Below are 22,697 nucleotides of genomic sequence, written 5' to 3'. Positions count from 1 at the left end.
TAGCCACAGAGAAAAAGAATTAACAACATTTTGACATTTTGAGGGTTCCCAAAGAAATGAAAGGGTCTCTGTCCAATCACTATGTGCTAGGAATTCTATAATGTTCCCAAGATTACCCACCCCTGATGTACATACCCTAAATAATCCTTGGGACTGTGAATATGATAGATTTTACTCCCATGATTAAGTTATGCCATAAAACCCAGTTGTCCTAAAGATAAAGAGATTATCCTTATGGGCCTGATTATCCTGGTGAGCCTGAGCCAATCACATGAACTCATAAAAAAAAAGGCAGAGATTTTTTTGGCTGGCTGGACATAAGAAAGTCAGAGATTCAAAGCACAAGAAGGATTTTACTCGCCTCTTCTAGCTTAATGATGGAAGGAGCCACTTGTCAAGGAATGTGGGCAACCTCAAGGAGGTTAGAAGAACCCCTGCTGATAACCCATTAGAAAATCAGGATCTCAGTCCTACAACTGCAAGGAACTGAATTCTACTACCAACAATGAACTTCGAAGTGAATTTTCATCCACAGTCTACTAAAGAGAACTTAGCACAGCTAATTTCAGCCCAGTGAGACCCTATGCAAGAGAATCTAGCCATACTGTCCCCAGATGTCTGACTCATTGAAACTAAGAGATAGAAAATGGATGTTGTTTCATGCTGCTATGTTTACAGTTAGCTGTTATGCTGAACTAGGAAACTAACACATACTGTACAGTGAAATGCACCAGTTGACAAAACACGTATAAAGGCTTTCCAATGCAGCTTTTTATAGCATTGCTATTGACTACAAACAGAATGCAGGCATCATCAAACATTTAAAGGAAATCTTAAATGTAAAAAACAACCAAAGTATTTAAAATGAGACCAAAATTGTAAAATGCCAAAAATTCTAAAGCTCTGGGGAAGAAGGAGTAGAAACATGTGGCACAGAGAGAGTAAAAAGTCATAAATAAGCATGGCACCAAACTTCTCAACTGCCAACACCAGAAATTAGATAATGGAGTGGTAACTCTGAAAGTGATTTCTAAACTAGAATTCTATACCTAGTTAAACTATCAAGTAAGAGAATACTAAGAAAACCATTTTCAGACAAGCTCCAAAAAAATTTCATCTCTTAAGCATTCTTTCTCTAGAAAGGTAGTGGATATCTAAAACCCTGTTCAATCTCAACGTCACAAACAGAGAAGCAACCAGACAACAGCACCTATGTGAAACATAAAGAAAGATATATCACCATGAATGACTACTCTAGCCAAAAACAGAATAAATCTGCATCTGGTCAAGTATCTGGATCTAAACTTATAGGAAATACAATACACAGGGGTGTAACTATAGCAAAATCCATAAAGTGAGACAAATAACTCAGTTTCTTTAAGAACTAAACAGGAAAAAAAGGAACTACTGTAATTTAAGATACTTAAGAAAAATAATTACCATTTAAAAATATGTGAACCTTGTTTGGATCCTATGTCAAAAAAACCAACTGTAAAAAGATACCATGAAATAATTGGGGAAATCTAAATTTGAACACTGACAGAATATTTCATGATGAAAATTACTATTATTCTTTCTTTAGATGTGCAATGGTATTATGGCTATATTTCTCTTCAAACAGTCTTAATTTAGAGATACATACTGAAGTGTTTATATTTAAAATGATGATGCTTAGATCTGCTTTAAATTAATGTGGGTAAGAGTGTCAGCAAGGTGGTAATGAGTAAAGATGAAACACTGCCTATACAATAATGGCTACTGAAGCTGGATGATGGACACACAGAAAGTACAATTCTCTCACTGGGTTTGTGTGTGAAATTTTTCATTAAAATAAGGAAGGAAATAAAAAAGGAAGGGGGAGGAGAAGTGAAAAAGGTGGGAGGAAGAGAGAGAAAGGGGGAGGCTAGCTTGTTAGTTACTGTAAAGAAAGCAAAAAACATAGGAATAAATACAGGTGAGAAAAATGTGCAACTATTAGCATCCTCTCAGCTGAAATCTACCACTATTTCCACGTAGCATCTTTGAACCTGGTCCTGTGTCTTGGGGCCACAGAAAACAAATAATCCTCTTCTATATGATAGTTTTCTAGGCATCTGAATAACACTATCTGCAACCTTAGCCTTCCTGTCCTCGGGGGAAATATACCCTGTTCCTCTTATGATTTATTAATATTTTCAAATAATTACATAATCCTCATTTCTCTCTCATAAATTTCTATAGCAACATCAAATGTCTGGCAGATGGTAAATTATGTCTCTACTATTCTGTACAAATAGTTCTCTATACTCAAAAACAGGACCTGGCACATGCCCTTACTATGTTTCAGGTCAAGATCCCTTTAACAATCCATTCTAGAATTTTACACAGAATAGAAACCAAGTTTCACCATGAATCCTTCAAATTTTTAAATGCTGTGTTACAAGGTTTTTACTGAAAGGATTACTAAACAGTAACAGCTGAGTTTTACGCTATGATAAAGTAGTAGTTTACATGCATTGCAAATGCAATAGATAGTGCATCTGGGTTCTTCAACTATGAAAAATTATTCTTCATATGGTTTTTTAAATGATCATAGAGAGTCAGAGTTATTATCCCCTTTTATTTAAGGTATATATATAGCGCTAAATCTTTTGTTCCCATAGTGACAATGTAATGATGATAAACTTTACAAAAATATAATGACTCACTTTACAAGTTTTCAAGAGACAGTCTGTAACAGAAAACTGGGGAGAGGAGATTATACACAGTCAATGCTCATTCTTCATTGCAATTATGTTCTGTGAAGTTGCCAGACACACTGAATTAGTGAGTACTGTACTGAACCATTACTCCTGGGAGAAATACAGGGTTAAGTTACTGTAAATTTCTGGTCACACCATTGTCATTAATACACAGCCTGGTTTTATGTGTGTTTCTGTTTAAATACACCTTATTTAACATATATTATTGATTCAGTAACAGTGAACTCACAGCCAGCAGCACTCTGTATCTCATGCCTGAACAAAGCTTACCGAACACATGCATTTTTTCCCATAAGGCACATCATAGCCATCTCATGCTTAAGAACACTGGCCAGTACTTCAGCATTATGCTTGGGGGCCATTTTAACACCTTAACTGCCATGTGAGTTGTATTTAACTCAGACTAGTTTGGGGCCTAGGGACTCGTAAAGCAAAACCTGAGCTAAACCCCACAGTTGGTTTGTGAAAAGCTTACTTGTTGATGTTGTTATTACAATTAATATTGACAATCCTAAAAATGTGGATTAAATGAATAGAAGTCAATAGATTTCATATATCTATTTATGTTTTCCTTTAAATTACACTTAAGGCTGGCAAGTCAAGAAAAACATTTTACCCTTATGAACTATATTTCAAGTTTTCACATTACTTTTTAAATTATTAATTTTCAAGTTTTTATATTACCTTTTTATTGAAAAAACACAGAAAATAATAAAAAATAAATTTATATTAAATTAGAAAGGATCTTTTGTTTTCAAAGTTTTTATTCTATTTTTATAATAAAACACCATGGCCCCAAGAAAAAATTTCTTTCTGTAGTGAGGCAGTCAATGTCTTAAACAGTGAAATCAATAAAAAGTACAAAATTGTGAAAAACATGGCACTAAATAGACTGCTAAAATAAGAAGGTTCAACCTTCTTCAACCTCAGCTGGGAATTCAAATGTTTTGCTGCTCTGAGCATGTCCATGAAAGACCAAAAGTGCTGATTTTGGGTTTACAAATACATTTTAGCAGGTAGGCAAACTTACAAATGCAAAATTCATGAATAATGAAAACAACTGTATAAGAAATCTCTATTTATAAGGTCATCTGTAGCAGGTGATTTTACTCTGGTAATGAAAATCAAAATATGCTTTAATAAAATGTTCCATGTAATTCTCTAGAAAAGCAGTCAATTAACCTTTACGAACAGTACCATATACTAAATGTCTAAGATCATTCATTTATATTAGTTTTAGTTAGATTTATATATATCTTTGAACAATAAGGTAGACTTAATACTATATACAGTTTGCAGACATACCTGCAGCTTCTAGCAAAGCTTCCAGTCTAGCTTGTGTTTCTGGATCTACTGTCCTGAGGTCTGCACCATCAGCAGTACCTGATAACAGCAACTTGGAAGCCGTTTCCAGCATTGGATTTTCCAAATCATCCTGATCCAAAATGAAAGACTCCACCTAGAAAACAAATACAAAAAGAGGAAGGAAAGGGAGAAACAAGAATAAAGGGAAAGAGGAAGAGAGGTAAACAGAAGAAAAAGAAAGAGGAGAAAAAAAATATTTTAACATAATTATCAATGATAAATACAATGCAACTCTAATTGTGTCAACAAGCTATCTAAGCCCATTGCTTAATTAAAGAAGAGAATTACATTTGCAGAAGAATTTAAGAATTCATTACTTAAAAGCAATCTAAATTTGCTTACTAAAATCTATGTATTCTTTTTCATTTTGATTTGGTTATGAGATATATATGAGGTTATGAGGTTAATGCTTAGGCCGTGAAACCTTTGACTTTGACAGAAGACCTAAATCAGCAGTTTTAGAATATTTTCCTTTCAGGACTCCATTATATACTTATGAAGTACTGAGCTCAAGGACTTCATATAAGGGATATATTTATTGATATTTACCATTTTAGAAATTAAACTACTACATCAAAATTTCACATTCATTAATATCACCACTCATTTTATCAGGAAAGTCTTTTAAGTACTGGAAAGCTATCAAGCTTAGGCAAAAATGAGTTCCAAAATTCTAATTTGTGCTGGAAAACTTAATCATTGGCAACAAATATTGTTGATTACTTTCCTTAAAGTGATAGGCTAACTTCAATCATTCATACATTCTTAATGTATGCCAAACACCCGTTTACTAAGTGTAGTTTTCAGTTATACTTTACAGTAAAAGTAACATTTCATCAAAAAAAGTGGTTAATTAACTTCACATCTCAAAATACAGCACAAGTGCTTTCCCTATAAACACTATATTTTTGTATATGCAGAAGTGCTTTATCTGTGCTTTCCACTTTGTTACACAGAGCAGTATTAAAAGGACATACATTCAAAAGTGGAGACTTTATAAAATTAATAATTTTATTGCTACATCAAGAACATTCTTAAAGTGAAACTGGCTTTTCATTTTTTTGAACTTCAAATTCATGGCAATAAAGAATATGATAAAACTGGTATAGTTCGGCACCACGGCCTGGGTTAAAAGGCCAGAAAGTTTTACCTACCACTGCTTTTGCATCATCAGATGAAAGTGTCAACACAGTAAAAAATGCAAATAACATCTTACTATTATGATAACAATAGTTTTGACCTCTTGGACACCCTGAAATGGGCCTCTGGTACTGAAGGGTCTACACATCGTATGTTGAGAACCACCACAATAAATATACCAGGTACAATTTTTAAAAATTTAAAGAGTTAAAAAATAACAGACTTCTAAGACATGAGGAAAAATTCTGTTTTCACATCCCTTAACACAGTGCCACTTAAAAATAGGTACAAAAATACATTATTTTCTGTTTGCTTATAAAAATTCATAATTATTATAGGCTGGGCGCGGTGGCTCACACCTGTAATCCTAGCACTCTGGGAGGCTGAGGCCAGTGGATCATTTGAGCTCAGGAGTTCAAGACCAGCCTGAGCAAGAGAAGGCCCCGTTCTCTACTAAAAATAGAAAGAAATTACTTGAACAGCTAAAAATATATAGAAAAAAATTAGCTGGGCATGGTGGCGTATGCCTGTAGTCCCAGCTACTCAGGAGGCTGAGGCAGTAGGATCGCTTGAGCCCAGGAGTTTGAGGTTGCTCTGAGCTAGGCTGACAACAAAGTCAGACTCTGTCTCAAAAAAATGATAATTATTATATATCACTATTTAATATGATCAGAGGAAATTTATCTCCCAAACCTAAGGTACTTCTAACACTATAATAACTAAAATAGATATAAAAGTAATTAATAATCTAGAATACAGTCATTTCATGCCTAATACCCAGAAGGCAGGAATAAGAAAAACACCTTAAAGAATAAATTCCTAACCACTTTAATACCAGAAACTCTGTATTATTCCATCTTTGAAAGCCACCAATCAAGTAGCCAGACACACTACTATATTTAACCAATACATTTAATATTAACTGTTAAATTTTGGAAGAAATAGTATGTTTTTCTCCGAAGTTCCATTAAACTAAAGTAGTTTAATATGAACTAACATTTGAAATTTCTAATATTTCAAATACAAATAAGTACAGAACATTCTAAAAATAGTCTCCATAAATATTTTTTAAATGTCATAAACCTTTGCAGTACTTTAATCAATCAATAACAACTGTTAAGATGACAGGAAGATGGAGATAAGGACAATTTTTTAAAAACTAATAAGTTATTTTTAAAGGCAGTAGCAAATATGATAAAACATAAATCTTATAGGCTAATCATTTTAGGCAGATTAAAGTATACGAGAAGTAGACTTCTGAAAATGGTTTGGCCTTAGCAAGGTGTGATTCAAAATTATAGCAGTAAAAAACATCTTCTTAGTGTCAAACATGGTCCAGAAATTAATTTTTCTAAAGAATAAGTTGTTTCTCAATGATATTTTCTCTGTTAAAATATCTACATCATTTCAGTTCAAAAAGAGAAGACAAAGTAAACAAAATAAATGTAAGAAAATAAACATGGTTAAAATAAGCAGATGAAAAATTAAATAAAATATTTTTAAAGTTTTAGAAAGCTAAAGACCTCAAAGAACAGTATTTAGTTAACTGCCAAAGTAAAGATCAGAGGTGCTAAAACTGTTCAAAGAAGGCAATGCATGCAGAAAAATAATATGAAAGGATTTTGATCAAATTACCTAATTTGTGTAAGAGAAGAGAAAAAAGGAATATGGCAGACAAGTATAAAATTTCTATATGATAGATCAGATGGTTTACTGTAGGAAAAGTAAGGTTAGAAATTAGATCACAGGTTATAAATTTCAATCAAAAGTGATTTTTCTGACATAAACTCCCCTATGCCATGCTTTATTATAACTAAGCCTAGTGAAAATTTACTAAGAAAATTGTATTTCCATCCCTTAATGAGGGATACTAAGTACAAAAACATTTGCTTTCTTATTGACTTTAAACTTCTCCATAAAAATTCTCATGTTGATTTTTCGTTTTCTGAGGCAGAGTCTTGCTCTATCACCCCTGCTAGACTGCAGTGGTGTCATCATAGATCAATGCAACCTCAAACTTCTGGACTCAAGTGATCCTCCTGCCTCAGCTTCCTGAGAAGCTGGGAGAACAGGCGTGCACCATCACACCTGGGTAATTTTTTTTCTACTTTTTTGTAGAGATGGGGTCTTGCTCTTACTCAGACTGGTCTCAAACTCCTGACCTCAAGCAATACTACTACTTTAGGGCTCCCAGAGTGCTAGGATTACAGGTGTGAGTCACCATGTCTAGCCTCGTAGGCTGATTTTTAAGCCCACTATTCTTACTATATGCAAATTTGATAACTTAAAAAACAGTAGTCAAATGACTATGAAATTCTTATAGAGAGCTTTAAAAAGGGGGAGGTTATCAGGATGAAAGAAAAGAATAGGAATGAATATCTACTGTTTCTTCCCCAGTTTAATATTAATGAAGAAGGAGCTAATTTCAATGACACTACTAGGATTTGAAGGCCTAGGTACCAGAATTGCTTCAGCTGCTACCTAAGCAAGTCTCTCAGTCATTTCTATTTCTGGAAACTTATTCTGCCTAATTTTTTCATAGATTTGTCATACTTGAATATTATATATATGTATGTGTATATAAATATATTTATCATCCTTCTAAGCTCCAGGAAAACAAAGTTTTACTTGGCTTACTGATGAACACCCAAGTACTAAAAGCACGCCCAACACATATCAACCAATCATTTTGAATCACGACCAAGCTCTGGAACATAACGCATATTAAAAATGGTCACAGTAAGAAATTCAGATAAATATTTTAAAATATTTTCTTTAAATGAAATATATAAATAACTTCCATGAAGAGAGAAGAAACAGAAGAAATCCTTATTAAATTTATTCCAAGGGAAAAAGGTCTATCAAAGTTTTAAATATTTAAAGCTTGACAATTTAAGTTATATTTAAAGTATTTTAGATGTCTTGCTTCGACCAGCTGGATATTTTATGAAATGATATATGTATGTATCAAATTCTTATCTAATATAAAGAAACCATCAAAAAGCAAAAGCCTTAGAAATCAACAGGTTCATTTCATTGTTACAGATGAGAAAACAGAAGTACAAGGACCTTTATTTAAATAGCAAGTTTCTAAATACCTAGCACTAAGAGACCAGTTATCCAATTAACTAGTTCGATATTCTTTCCACCAGAAAATTCAATGATATAATAAGGAACTGAACTTTCACATTGCTCTAAAAAAGCTGACTTTAAATTCTACATTTAGGGATCAGGCCATTACCACATGAACCAATTGTTTAATTACTAAAAGTGGGACAATCAAACATCATATGCCCCTGATTTATGCAACATAAGATACACAGAACATCCTTTGAATTACTCTTGAACACCCCCCCCAAAAATAAACAATAAACTAGTAGACACTTTAAACCTTTAGAAATAACTTCCAGCATACAAAAAATAATAAGGCAATATAGGGACAAAACTAATCAGTATTTGTCATTGTAGGTACTATTGACATTTTAGGCCAGATAATTCTTTCTTTTGGGGAGCTGTCCTGCGTTCTTTATGGTATTTAGCAGAAAGAATCCCTGGTCTTTACTCACTATATACCAGTAGCAACCCTCCTTCAGGTTGTAACAACCAAAAGTATCTCCAGATACTGCCAAATGTACCCTTGGAAGAGTAAAGAAAAAACAACTATAACAACAAACAACCCTGGAGGGAGTAAGGAGGTTGAGAAACACTGAGTTAAACTGAAGCTAAACATACAAATCTAAAACATGGAACATTTTATGGTACAACTGACCATTTTCTTCAAATAAGTAGAATGCAAAAAATTTTTTTAAAAAGTTAATAATTGTTCTAAATTCTCTGAAGATATAACCAGCAAAATAATATAGAACTCATTTAACTCCTAATCCAAACAAACCAACAGTAAAAATGTCATTTTTGAGGTAAGTAAAGAAATCTGAATATGAGCTAGGAATTAGGTAATATAAAGGAATTATTCTGGTTATGTAAGAAAATGTCCTTATCTTTTAGATATGCATACTGCAGGATGTAGGAACAGTGTCAGAAACTTGCCATAAATCACTAGAGGAAACAAAGCTGTGTGGCAAATTCTTTATAATGTTAAATCTGAGGTATAGACATACAGAGGTTATACTAGTTTCTATACTTCTTTGCATGTTAAATCCTTTTAGTTTTGAAAGACTATAAAGGTGATAAGTACTGCAGAGGTTGCTTTTGAAAAAAAAAACTTTTTTAACAGTAATACTTAGATTTCTAAAGTAATTAAAATTATTTTTCACTTTCTCCCCCAAAGTAAGCCTGACTTAATACAAACACTTAATAAAAACCAATGTCTTTTAACAATGGTCAGAACTGAATAGATTTGTTTATACCGTTAGTGGTACTCCAAATCCTTACATACTCAAAATACAAAGTCACATGGAAATTTGGAAATGCAGGGTCATCAGGACCAATTGATTAGCATTATATTTCAAACTACACCTCTAAACAGACACATAATCACTGCCATTTTAGAGAAGAATAGTTCCTTCTGTAGTCTAATAAACTAGTATTTATTCCAAAGGATAAGGAAATAGTATATTTTGATAAACTGGACATCATGCATACAAATTCTATAAAACATCCAGCAACAATTACATGCTACACTCAAAACAGCAGGTTAGCCACTGGAGAATATAAACACAAAGTGATTTTATTATAATCAATGTCTTCCATAAATAAAAACTACAGAAAGGCAACTCTATGTGCAGCAACTATCAAAAAGACCGAAAACTAGCACTTAAATAGATGCTAATGCAGTGATTATACAGAGGAAGGTGAAAATTCTGATTGAGAGTAGTAAAAGGAATGAGGCTTAAGAAACACAGAGCCTTTCAATATTGTGCTGAGAAGTTCAGAATTTATGTTGTAAGTTACTGAAGGATTCAAGCATTCAGGCAAATAATCAGTGTTATAGGAGGCTAATTGGAAACCACGTAAAAGATGGTTTTGGACAGATGTGGCCCCGGAAACAAAGAAACCAATTAAGAATTTACTTTGGTATGTTAAATGCAAGATTACCTTAGGTGAGAATGGGGGAAAAAAGGGTCAGTTTCTGAAGATAAACATACTTTAAAAAATTATAGGCGGGGCGCGGTGGCTCACGCCTGTAATCCTAGCACTCTGGGAGGCCGAGGCGGGCGGATTGCTCAAGGTCGGGAGTTCGAAACCAGCCTGAGCGAGACCCCGTCTCTACTAAAAAAAAAATAGAAAGAAATTAATTGACCAACTAAAAGTATATATACAAAAAATTAGCCGGGCATGGTGGTGCATGCCTGTAGTCCCAGCTACTCGGGAGGCTGAGGCAGGAGGATCGCTTGAGCCCAGGAGTTTGAGGTTGCTGTGAGCTAGGCTGACGCCACGGCACTCACTCTAGCCTGGGCAACAAAAAGTGAGACTCTGTCTCAAAAAAAAAAAAAAAAAAATTATAATGCTGGCAAGCTCAAAATTTGGACTTCTTAATATTCAACACTCTCCCTCCCCACCATCTCACCAATTTACTACTGTTTTTGTTGTTCCAGAAACTACCTTGTCCAATCTATCACTGAATTTCAAGCTGGTGATCTAAATCTTAAACCGATAATCTACATGTCAAGAAAGGTTATCAAAATCTTGATTATATCATAAACGTTTTTTAGAGCAACAAAGAATTTCCACACTTGCTCCAAGAAACAAAGGTATCTTGAATCCAAGGTTTAGCATACTTAAAATATTAAGATTTCTTAATAAATCCAGTCAATGCAGAAAAATCCCCCCAAAAGGATATTTACGATAAAGTTTTTATATTTTTTCTCAAGTTTACTTTTAATAAACATCAGTGTTTGATTTTTATGACCAATTTTGGCATTTCAATGACCTAAAATGGGTTTACAGGCATAGATCCATAATTAGTAGCACTTAACTTACAAAAAATAAAAGTTCATTAGAAACAACATGACCTGAGGCCATCATTATGGACTGAATTACATAACTCGGATAACTTCTTCAGTGATATTCAAAATACAGGCTATGTAAATATAATTCAAGGCAACAACAGTTTCTGAACCTTGGTATTAACTTATTATGAAAATATCTTTTGCATATGAGAAAATATTAAAAAGCTACATATAAAAAGATACATACAAATGTTAAGAAACTAACTTAAATCTATTTGAGATTTAACTGTACAACAGTGACTGAATGAATTCTTAATAGTTTGCATTATGTCTTTCAAACAAGCCCAGAAAAATATGGTTACCTGCTGCTCTTCCTAGTTCTTTGAATACTGATAAGCACAGCCTTACTAAACACAAAATAAAAAACATTCATAATTACAGAGTTGTCATAATTTATTCTCTTTTGCACATGGCCCTGAAATCTAATAAAATTTATTTTGGTCTATACTTTTTGTAGTTTTAAGTAAGGGTAAAATCTTACAATTTTAATAAAGAGTAAATTTATTACAAAATCTTCAGTAAAGTCACAGAGCACTGATTATGATTAAAATTGAAATCTTAAAAATAAAGTAAAATAAAAACCCATTTAAAAAATAAAGTCATTCTTCCTAAAAAATATCAATGAACAGTATGATTCATTATACTATGCTTAGATAAAAGTAAATAAAACTAAAGTGACTCTAACTAAAGATAATTTAAGCTTTCAAAAACTCTATAAAAGGCCAGGTACGGTGGCTCACGCCTATAATCCTAGCTCTCTGGGAGGCCAAAGCAGGAGGATTGCTTGAGCTCAGGAGTTTGAGAAACAGCCTGAGCAAGGGCAAGATCAAGACAAGATCTCTACTAAAAATAGAAAATATCAGCCAGACTGGTGGTGTGTCAGTGTAGTCCCAGTTACTCAGAAGGCTGAGGCAGAAGGATTGCTTGAGCCCAGGACTTTGATGTTGTCGTGAGCTAGGCTGATGCCATGGCACTCTAGCCTGGATGACAGGGGAAGGCTCAGTCTTAAAAAAACACTACTGATTTATTCCTACATTTCTTCATTCATAACCATCTATCCATCTAATAAATGTTAATTAAGCAGCTACTATGACCTAGGAATGTGCTAAGAATCAGCAATATAATGGTTAACACCGCCTTGTTCCATAGAGCTTACACAGAACATAACTTCCTTTCTTATGCTTCAAAGTGATTATTTGCCTGTAACAACTCAATATGAAATTACTAACATAACACTTCAATATGAAATTTTAACATTAATTAAAAACTCCAGAATGTGGACAAATTATGAATATTTAAAATAAGACAAAATTCTATGGAATTCTAAAACCTAGAGTTTATAAGTGGATTTTCTGTCACAGAATTAAAGTCATAAGAGTATTTCAAGAATTCCCCTCAAACTCTGTATCAATAAGAGGATTCAGTACTAGGATGCAATTTAATTATGAATTTAACTTCTTTCCGGTATTTATCAGTTATCATAAAAGCAGCCTCAGAATACAAATATTCTTATGGCTTTAAAATACACAATCAATACACACAATACAAAACCTATAGTCATAAACCTGGTAAAATTTCAAAATTCTAAGGATACAAAATCTAGAAAAATTCCAGGGTGGTATTGGTGGGGGCCCTGTTAAGAGAATTTAAAACTCATACTGATGTAAGATTTCCTAAATACAGAACTAGATGCTAGAAGACAACTGTGTGATTAAAAGTTCTGAAGCACAGTTATTTTGAAAATGAAATTCCAAACGATAGAATAAATTTTTAGGTATGTAAGGGCTTTCAAATTTAAAAACCACCAACATTTTCTCAATTTAGAGAAAGTATTCCTTCAAGAAGAAAAATGAATCCAATAAAGACCTAGTTTTAGAATCACAAGATTAATTAGCTTGAAAAGAAACCAGTATATGTTTAACATCTCAGGGAATTGTTAATAAATTATTCCTTAAAGTTAAAAAAAAGCAGAAGTATATTATAACATAGACACATTACTAAAGTTTTACATTACTTAAACAGCCAGGATGGAAATGAAATAATGCCAAAGACCTATGTTCTAGAGCAAGGGAGCAACTTGTTACAATTTAATTTAATTCAACACCTACAAAACAGGAATAAGACACATAGTTTCCAAACTAGGAAAGAAAAAAAGAAAGTGAAAGAAAACTCAATAAACTCAGTTAAAGACAAAAAAGGGGGGGGGGGCTGAAGCAATTTCATGTTGACTATAACCTTCCATGTCAGGGAAAAAAACCAAAAGACCAAGTTAATATAAAAGAAAAAAAAGAACAAAACACAGACTGGGTTAATTAAAAAAAAGGAAAAAAACCTGTATGTATGATATTATAGATGCTATTATAAGAGAGACATCTAAAATGCTAACATAAAACTGCTAAATACCAACAATGCTAAACATAAATGACTGGAAAATCTATACAACATAGTAAGAAACTCCATATACCTAGCTCAAAAAATGAGGAGCAAGTAATTATGCAAAACTGTAGAGGATTTAGAAATAGAATTGGTTAACTGTAATACTGATATGTCACAGTGAACTAGAACTTAGTATGTCGTGAACAGAGAATAAAGTCTTTTAAAACAAAGAAAAACCTGACCATACCTTAAGAAAAAAAGAAAATCTCAACAGATTTCAAAAAGAAGAAACTGTATAAGGTTATATTCTTGGCTCATAAAGCTAAAAGATTAACAATAAAAGGATGGTACTCTACTTGAACATTTTAAAAGAAAAAGATTACTAATTAACTCTCAGAATACAGAGGAAATGAAAATTAAAATTATGAGCATATCATTTCCTATGAGATTTAGCCATAGCTGTCTTTAAGAAAAATGTAGACCCTTATTCATTAGAACTCAAGAAAGATTTAAAAGAAATCAAAGGCTTCAACAAAAATAAAATACAAATCAAAATGCATCAATATAATTAATAATGATAAAAACAGAAATTGAGAAGCCATATGTGTTTAATTTGTAAAACCAAAAAATGTTTCTTGGGTAAGTAAGTGTGCATATGGAAAATGAGAGAGAAAATATAAGCAATAAAGTCTAAACAAACTGAACAGTTTTCTAGAAAAAAGTAATTTAAGAAAAGGTAGGAAACCTAGTAGACTGTGTCCACTGAAGAAATGTTAAGGGCAGTCATAGATCTAACTCTTCAAAACAGCACTGAACCCAAATGCATTTAGAGGTAATTGCTACCAAATGTAAATAGCATTATTATAATGTTTACGAAATAGAATATTATCATTTTACTTACAAGGCCCAGAAAGCAGATATGGGAAAATGTCCAAGCTCATCATAAATAACCCTATTAATAAACCTGAAGAGGAATAACAACAACAAACCAAAAAGTCTATATAAAACACACCATTAACAAATAAATTAAATTCAGCAGCAGTCTAAAACAGTATTGCATGACAACTGCAAAAAAAAAAAAAAAGGATTAAGGAAAACACTAGACATTAATTAACAGAATTACCTTTACATACATCAAACTTCTCTCCTCATCTTTCTACTACACCACCCTCTTTATTTAGTCCGTAAGTACCATCACAGCCTGAAATTATTTTGTTCTTGGATGCTTGGTTATTATCTCTCTTCTCCATATAAAGACAGAGAGGAACCTTTCAGACTTACTCAGCACCATCACAGTCCCTGGCCCTTAGCAATATCCAAATAAATATTTATTAAATAAATATTAAAAATAAAACACAACATGACCAACATTAGTAAAGTATTAATGCAATTCACAACATTAAAATACTAAAGGTGAAAAAGAACATGTATCATTCCAACAAAAGTATATGATTAAACATAATATCCATTACCATAAAAATGTGTGAAGCCAAGAAGGAAACTTTTGTTCATGATAAAGTATTCTACCAGAAATCCAAGATATATCTAATTATAAAAGTTTAAAACTTAGAAGCATTCAATTTATATCAGGAAGAAGATGCCCAAATCAGAACTAATAGTGAACAGTTCTAGAAACCTAACCAATGCAATAAGATCAGAGTTAAACAAACAAAAAAACCAAAACCAAAAACCCTGTAACTATAAATACATACTGAAAAAGGAAACAACAAAAATGCCATCATATGCAAGAAACATAATCATCCTTCCAGAAGTTTCAAGAGAATCAACTGAAAAGTATAAGGTAAGATCAAACTACAGAAATCATAGTCTTACTATATACCAGCAATACCCATTAGAAAATAATCTGAACAATGGAAGGAAAGATGTAATTCACAATAATAACAAAAACTAAAAGATATCTAGGAACATACCTAACAGAAAAAGTGTTAAGACCTACATGGAAAAAAAGACTATAAAACTCTACTTAAGGATATAAAAAAAAAAAACACCTGAAGAAATGGAGAGGCATACCATGTTTCTGGATGGGAAGATTCAATAGGGTAGAGATGTCAATTCTCCCCAAATTAATCTGTAAATTCAATGCACTTCCAATCAAAATCCGAAAGGGATTTTTAATGGAACTTGATATGTTGATTCTAAAATTTATCTGGAAGAGAAAATACACAAAAATTGCCAAAAATTTTTTTGAAAAAGACAATGGAGAGGGATGCCCTACCATATGTCAAATATAATATTTGGGACTTGCAAAATGTGATAAAGGTAGTATTACAAATCAGTGAGAAAAAAGACATAGTTTAATTTTGGGAGAATGGTTACAAAGCTGGAAAAGAGTAGTTAGACCTCTACTACAGAATACACCTCCTCCAAAAACTTCCAGATGGGAGGAAAATCTACTAGAAACATAAATAAAATTAAATCAGTAGTAGAAGAAAATATGATAGACTGACTTGTTATAATACTGTACACAAAGTTTTTCTGGAAAGATACAAAACCTAGAAGCTAGGAAAGAAAAGACTGATAGATTTTGACAGTATTAAAACAAAAATCCAAAGATGCCATAAAATAAGAAAATTGACAAGCTAAGAAAAAATGTTACAAAATATCATGTACACAAGATAAAAAGAATTATAAAGAAATTTTTAAATTTTGCTAAGAAAAAGACAAATACCAAAATGGGCAAAATGTCGGGAGTGGTGTGCAATTTACAGGAGAAATACAAATGTCCAATAAATATGTTCAACTTCACTGGGAATCAGGTTAACACAAATTAAAATGAGGTATTTTTCATCTATTGATAGATAATATCTAATGTTTTGAAGGAATATTTGGCAGCATCTAAAACCAACAATATTTTCCTTCTAGGAATTTAGTATAAAAAAGTCACACATGTAAACAAAAAACTGTTCATTACAATATTGATTATAATATAAAAAACTATAAATAATCCATATGCTTGTCAATGGAATGATTAAATAAATCATCTACAGACTAACAAATAGCTATCTTAAGAATAAAGTGAATCTACATATAAAGGCCTACACCACAGCTATTTAATGTACCTAACCTACTCATTCTGTCCCACCACACTTCATCTCTTTTGCCTGCATTATCTTCATGAACTAGGCTGACGCCCCTGCACTGTAACTTTGGCAACAGAGACAGACTTTGTCTCAAAAAACAAACAAACACTCTAATGGAGGCAGCAGCAACAGCAGGGGATATCTAATAGACTACCATTAAGCAAATAAATTATGAAACTTTGTCTTAATTATTTATGTATAGGTATGTATATGCACAGAAATATACATGTATATGCACCTATACACATATACATATATGCATATATACTGCCCAAAACTGAAGCTCACATAATAATTGAAAGTCAGATTTTTTAAGTATTCCAATTCCTTTTAAAATGTAAAATCTTTTCATTCTTCCATTCAAAACCATCCAACAGCTCCCATTTCACTTAGATAAAAAACCAAAGTCCTTTCAATGCCCCAAGATGGCAAGGATTATTATCTGTTTGGGCACTTATGTAACCCAACCTCCAAGAACACTATCGATGCTCAATAAAAGTTGCTGAATAAGATCCTTCTACTGTTTGGGTGAGATCCAGCAGGTAATGATAATCCTGTCATATCAAACAATAGTAAACAGAAGTAACATTAAAACACTAGATACTTGCTCACTTAAAATCAGATATAAGCATATATTAATATATGTACCATATTTAATAAATTTCAGTACTTAGCAAAACAGATCAAGGCCATCAATTTTAACTGATATTTTTCTTTACCCATCAATTTTGCTTTAAAACCGAGAAAGATGGCAAACTCTTTTGTAACCCTTTAGAACATCTGTATTAACATCAATCTTGATGAAATTAGAAAGAGAACTTCTAATTTTAAAATGAACTGCATCTCGCACAGAAATTAGTTCCTTAAAAACTGAATTTACATATAGATGTCAAATATCATATACAACCAAATGTAAAGCAATACTCCCCACCCCCTAAATGCTTCAGAAAAGGGGTAGTCATCTTATGTTCGCCTCCTTGTTTGGGAAAGACACACTAGTCCCAAACAATTCAAGTTGTGGATGTAAGTTTATATGAAAGTCACATGACAGAATGTTTTGAGTATTTTTTTTAAGGCAAAGAAAAGTTAACAAGATTAAAAATATATTCCTGGAGATATGGTCAGCCTTCAATTCTAAGTGCTGTATGTTATTGTAAATAATCCTTTTAAGGATCACTTTTAAAAACTAGTAAATGATTTCATTGTAGAGATAATAATAGATAGCTACATAGGGGAAAAATGAAAAGTCCACATATATTAAAGTGATAAAAGTATGTATTTGTGGCTTGAGATACGAATATCATACGCTGACTCTGAAAGTGCTTTATCTCAAAAGTCTTAAATGATAGGAAGATGGGCTCTGGAAAATTATGCCAGGTGACTAAAAACGTAGCTTTAGTGTTAAAGACATTAATGTCAAAGGTACATGTGAAGAATCAGATGAAGTTACTTCATAAAATGTGAGACTGGCAAAGAATCAGTATTTTTAAAATTTACTTTATAAAATAAGTAGATATATAAGTAGCTCCCCTATATCCTAAAACACATAGTAAGTCACAGCCATTAAAATACATGCTCATGGAAAAAAACCTCAAACTGTAGAATTAATCATGTGACCTTGTCTTAGTGTCTCCACTGAAATCTTGCTTTCTATTTCTAGTCCACTGATTTTGTTGTGTGCTGGCAGTCAAGCAGCAGCAGGTATACAAAGTTTGAGTTACACTGGTGTTTACACAAAAGTCTTGACTTCATCCTAACAGGATTATTTTGCAACTGGTTTAAGCAAATATAAAATTACAAAGATAAGAAATTAATTGCAGTTTGCATTATCAAAAGAATCCTCACAGGTGATCCAAAAGATTTTGTAATTAATTTGGACGTGGGTATCAATGATAAAATAAGTAGTAAAATAAGTAGTAGCAGCAAAATAAGTAGTAACTGCTGCCTGGCTAGTAGGGCTTGTACTCATTTGTTTCTACCACAGCACTTCACACACCAAAGTTCATAGGTAAAATTTAACATAAATACCATATTTTATTTCCTTCGCTTAAAATACCTGGAAAAAATAATATATTAAATTTTCAGAATGAAATCTATTAAGCATTATCCAGTTAACTCAAATGTTCTATTTATCTGCTAGTAAGAAATTCAGGTAAATGCACATGATATTAAATATTTTTGGCTTGGTGTATTCAACTATGTTAGTCTACTTTGTATTCAGTTGCTGTCATTTGGTGGTACAAAACCTATAAATATTGGAAAAAACTGTATGAACCAATGTAACTTTAGACTTATACCACCATCATTCCTCTAACTTTAGGGTGTCCACATATAATCTAAATGAAAACATTTTTTAAATTATACTAGGAAAATAAGTATATACTAGAATTGTCCCAAGCAGACTGAAATACATGGTCACCCCATCTACCTGCTAATTGTATATAAACATTCACATTATAGAAACACTCAATGCAGCAGAAGTCTTCCTAAAATATCACCGACTTTGAACCATTACCTAGAGTAATGATAAAATAATAAGAATTACCATTTAACAAGCAAAAAAACCATTTAAGTCTATATACCTAGCCCCTTAAATTATCTAAGCTAAAGTATTTACTCAAGTTTTTCAATGCTGGGTGCAGTGGATCACACCTGTAATCCCAGTACTTTGGGAGGCCAAGGCAGGAGATTCACTTGCAGCCTAGAGAAATTTTTTAGAAAGACCAGCCTAGGCAACCGAGATTGGTGGTGTGCACCTGCCGTCCTAGCTACTTGGGAGGCTAAAATGGGAAGATTGTTTGAGCTCAGGAGTTCCAGGTTACAATGAGCTAAGATCACACCACTGCTCTCCAGACAGAGTGACAGAGCAAGACCCTGTCCCTTAAGAGAAAAAAAAAGGAAAAAAAAATTACATTGGGTACACTGTAAAGTGTACCAAACAAATTGAATAGCTGTTGGCTCTATGTTTCACTTGATAAAGAGGCTGTTTAAGGATAAGTTTATTTGACAATAGGTCAAAAATCCCTAAGAAATTTCGATACATTTTCTATAAGGTATGTTGGCAAAATGGCTTTGAAATATGTAAATGCAAAACTTCATCCAAAACCCATATTAAAATTAAAATTGAATGCTGACAGTCACATGATTCAACTTTAACACTTCAAGAAGTAATTCTTAGTACACAAGTCTAGTATCAGAAAGAAAAGAAAAAAATTAAAAGATAATTTACTTTTAGTATACTACATCTTCACCCAAAGTCATAAAGAAGATTAAATTAAAATTATAAATATTCCTCTCATTGCATCTTTGGCTCTCACGACACACCTCCAAACAAAATCAAAGCCATCCTTTCCCCCAGGAATGATACTCAAATACATTCTCCAAGAATTGTGTAATAAATTGCATGAGCAGGAACAAAATAAATGACAAATGTCAGAAACTGTGAAGGTTTAAACATATTGGGTAAGGAAGGTGAACTAATTAAAACTTACATAAAAGGATATACAAGTTTGAAGAGTATAGTGTCAAACACCCAACTAACTCCTAGTTTTTGAGAGCAAGTGGCTGCAGTATTCTGAAATTCTAAAAATGCCCCCAATCTCTTCCCAACACATCTCATTCTAATCATGGCTTCAAACTGTACCTTAAGATTATGTTAACAGGATGTCAGCAATCATGTTACAAGTATAAACATCTTCTCTATGTCTGTCCTGAGTCCTTCTTCATGACTAGTCAGACCTGCTACCTTAACAGGTGTCTTGAGGTGCCAATTTAAATAAACATGTCAAATTTATTATTACTTTCTTTGCTATTAGAAATACTGCTACAGTGAATATTTTTATGTGTCTTCCTTTCAATTTCGTAACATTTTTAGAAGATAAATTACTGAACAAGGGATATGGATTTTGAAATTGCTTTTCTGCTCATTACATTAATACATATTCACTGTAAAGAAGCACAAAGGCAAAACTTGAATATTTTAATATTTATACTTCCAATTTATATTCTAGTTTTTCTGTATGCTCGTGTCTGAATTACTTTTACTAGACATGAGAATTCTGTGTCCTGATTTTTAATATGTCTTGAGTTTTAACCTATTTTATTAATTTTTTTCTCAAAATAACTGTTAATATTTCAGTGATTGACTAATATTCTAGCTTGGGAACAATCACAAATAAAACATTAAAAAGAAGTAATAAGGCAATAAAGGTGATACAATGGAATACTTAAAAATACAAAAGATCCCAAGTAGCCAAATTAATCTTAAGCAAAAAGAACAAAGCTAAAGGCATCACACTGATTTTGAGATATATTACCAAAGCTATAGAAATCACAACAGCACAGCATTAGCATAAAAACAGCATAGTATTAGCATAAAAACTTGGACCAATGAAACAGAATAAAAATCCCAGAAATAAATGCACCCATTATACATCCAGTTGATTGTCGACAAAGATGCCAAGAACACATAATGGGAAAAGGACAGTCACTTCAAAAAGTGGTGCTACAAGAACTAGATATTCATATGCAGAAGGAAGAAATTAGATCCTTATCTCATACTAAATATAAAAATAAACTCAAAATAGATTAAAGACTTAAACATAAGACCTAGAAGTATAAAACTACTCAAGAAAATGGGGGAGAGGGGAATTCCATATCACTAGTTGCACAATGATTTTTTGAATATGACCCCAAAAGCACAGGCAACAAAAGCAAAAATATTAGGTCATTAAATATGAAATGTCTGATTTCAAATCAAAAATTTAGTCTATTACATCTCAAAGAAGCAGTACAATTAATCAAAGTATGCACCTAAACTACTGAAACACTTTTGCCACCTTAATGATAGGCTTGTTTATGCCAGCAGCAAAGAAGCCTGGAGAGCAAGTGGCAATGAAATCACAAAAGGTTTCCGCAACTTGTTGAGAATTGAATATTTTTCCTTGCAAGAAGTGGTCCAAAGCCTGGAAGAAGTGGTAGTCAGTTGGTGCAAGGCTGGTGAATATGGTGGATGACAGAGTTTCTAAGACCAGCCTTGGTAGTTCAAGCAGCACTATTTGTGCGACATGTGGTTGAGTGCTGTCTTGCAAGATGGTTGGCCTGTCTCTACTAACCAATCTTGGCTGCTTAATGGCACGCATCCTAATCATTTCATCCAATTGGTCGCAATAGACATCCACTATAATCAACTGACCAGGTGTCATGAAGCTGTAGTGGATAATACCAGCACTGGACCACCAAACAGACATCATTAGCTTTTTTTAATGAATATTTGGTTTTGGACTGTGTTTCAGCACTTCATCTTTATCCAACCATTGTGCCAAACACTTGCGATTGCCAAAAATAATCTATTTTTCATTACACATAACAATATGGTTCACCTTTATGATGTGACAGAAAAGAAAGTGAAGCTTCAAGACAATTTCTTTTCTGATGTTCATTTAATTCACGCAGAACCCATCTATCCAGCTTCTTTACCTTGCCAATTTGTTTCAAATGGTTAAATATTGTTGGAATAGCAACGTAAAACATTGCTAATTCACATGAAGTTGAGATGGATTCACTTCCACTACAGCTTTCAGTTCATCATTATCCACCTTGATCTCAGGTCGCCCATGTGGATCCTTTTTAAGATTAAAATCACCAGAATGGAACTTCTCAAACATTCAATGTACTGTGCATTCATTAGCCACATCCTTCCCAAACACTTCATTGACAGTTCGAGCTATCTGTGCCGCACTGGTTCCACGACAGAACTCATATTTGAAACTAACTTGAATTGTTTACTTATCCAGGGTTTCACAAAAATTGCTCTAAAAAAAAATTTGACAGATAAGCATAAGCCAAATTGTGCGTTTGAAAGAATGGGATGTACCTTCACAATAAAAATAAAACAAGAAGTGTTAAAGTGAACTGTCAGCGATATCAACTGTCTTAGCATTAAGGAAATCAGACATTTCATACTTAATAACCTAATAGATGAATGGAATTGCATCAAACTAAGA

General features: G+C 32.7%; 1 protein-coding gene across 6 annotated transcripts in view; it reads right to left on the bottom strand.

Annotated features, from left to right (window-relative positions):
- The window catches only part of ANKRD17 (ankyrin repeat domain 17), a 158,897-nt gene that overhangs the window by 90,777 nt on the left and 45,423 nt on the right, over window positions 1-22,697 (bottom strand). For all 6 annotated transcript variants that reach the window (XM_012744846.2, XM_020284306.2, XM_012744875.2 and 3 more), the window contains exon 2: window positions 4,047-4,200. In XM_012744846.2, coding sequence (XP_012600300.2) covers window positions 4,047-4,200 — 154 coding nt within the window. The remainder of the gene's footprint in view (window positions 1-4,046; window positions 4,201-22,697) is intronic.

Source organism: Microcebus murinus, chromosome 26 (genome assembly GCF_040939455.1).
Source record: "Microcebus murinus isolate Inina chromosome 26, M.murinus_Inina_mat1.0, whole genome shotgun sequence".
NCBI lineage: Eukaryota > Metazoa > Chordata > Mammalia > Primates > Cheirogaleidae > Microcebus > Microcebus murinus.
This window is presented reverse-complemented; position numbering and strand designations above follow the sequence as displayed.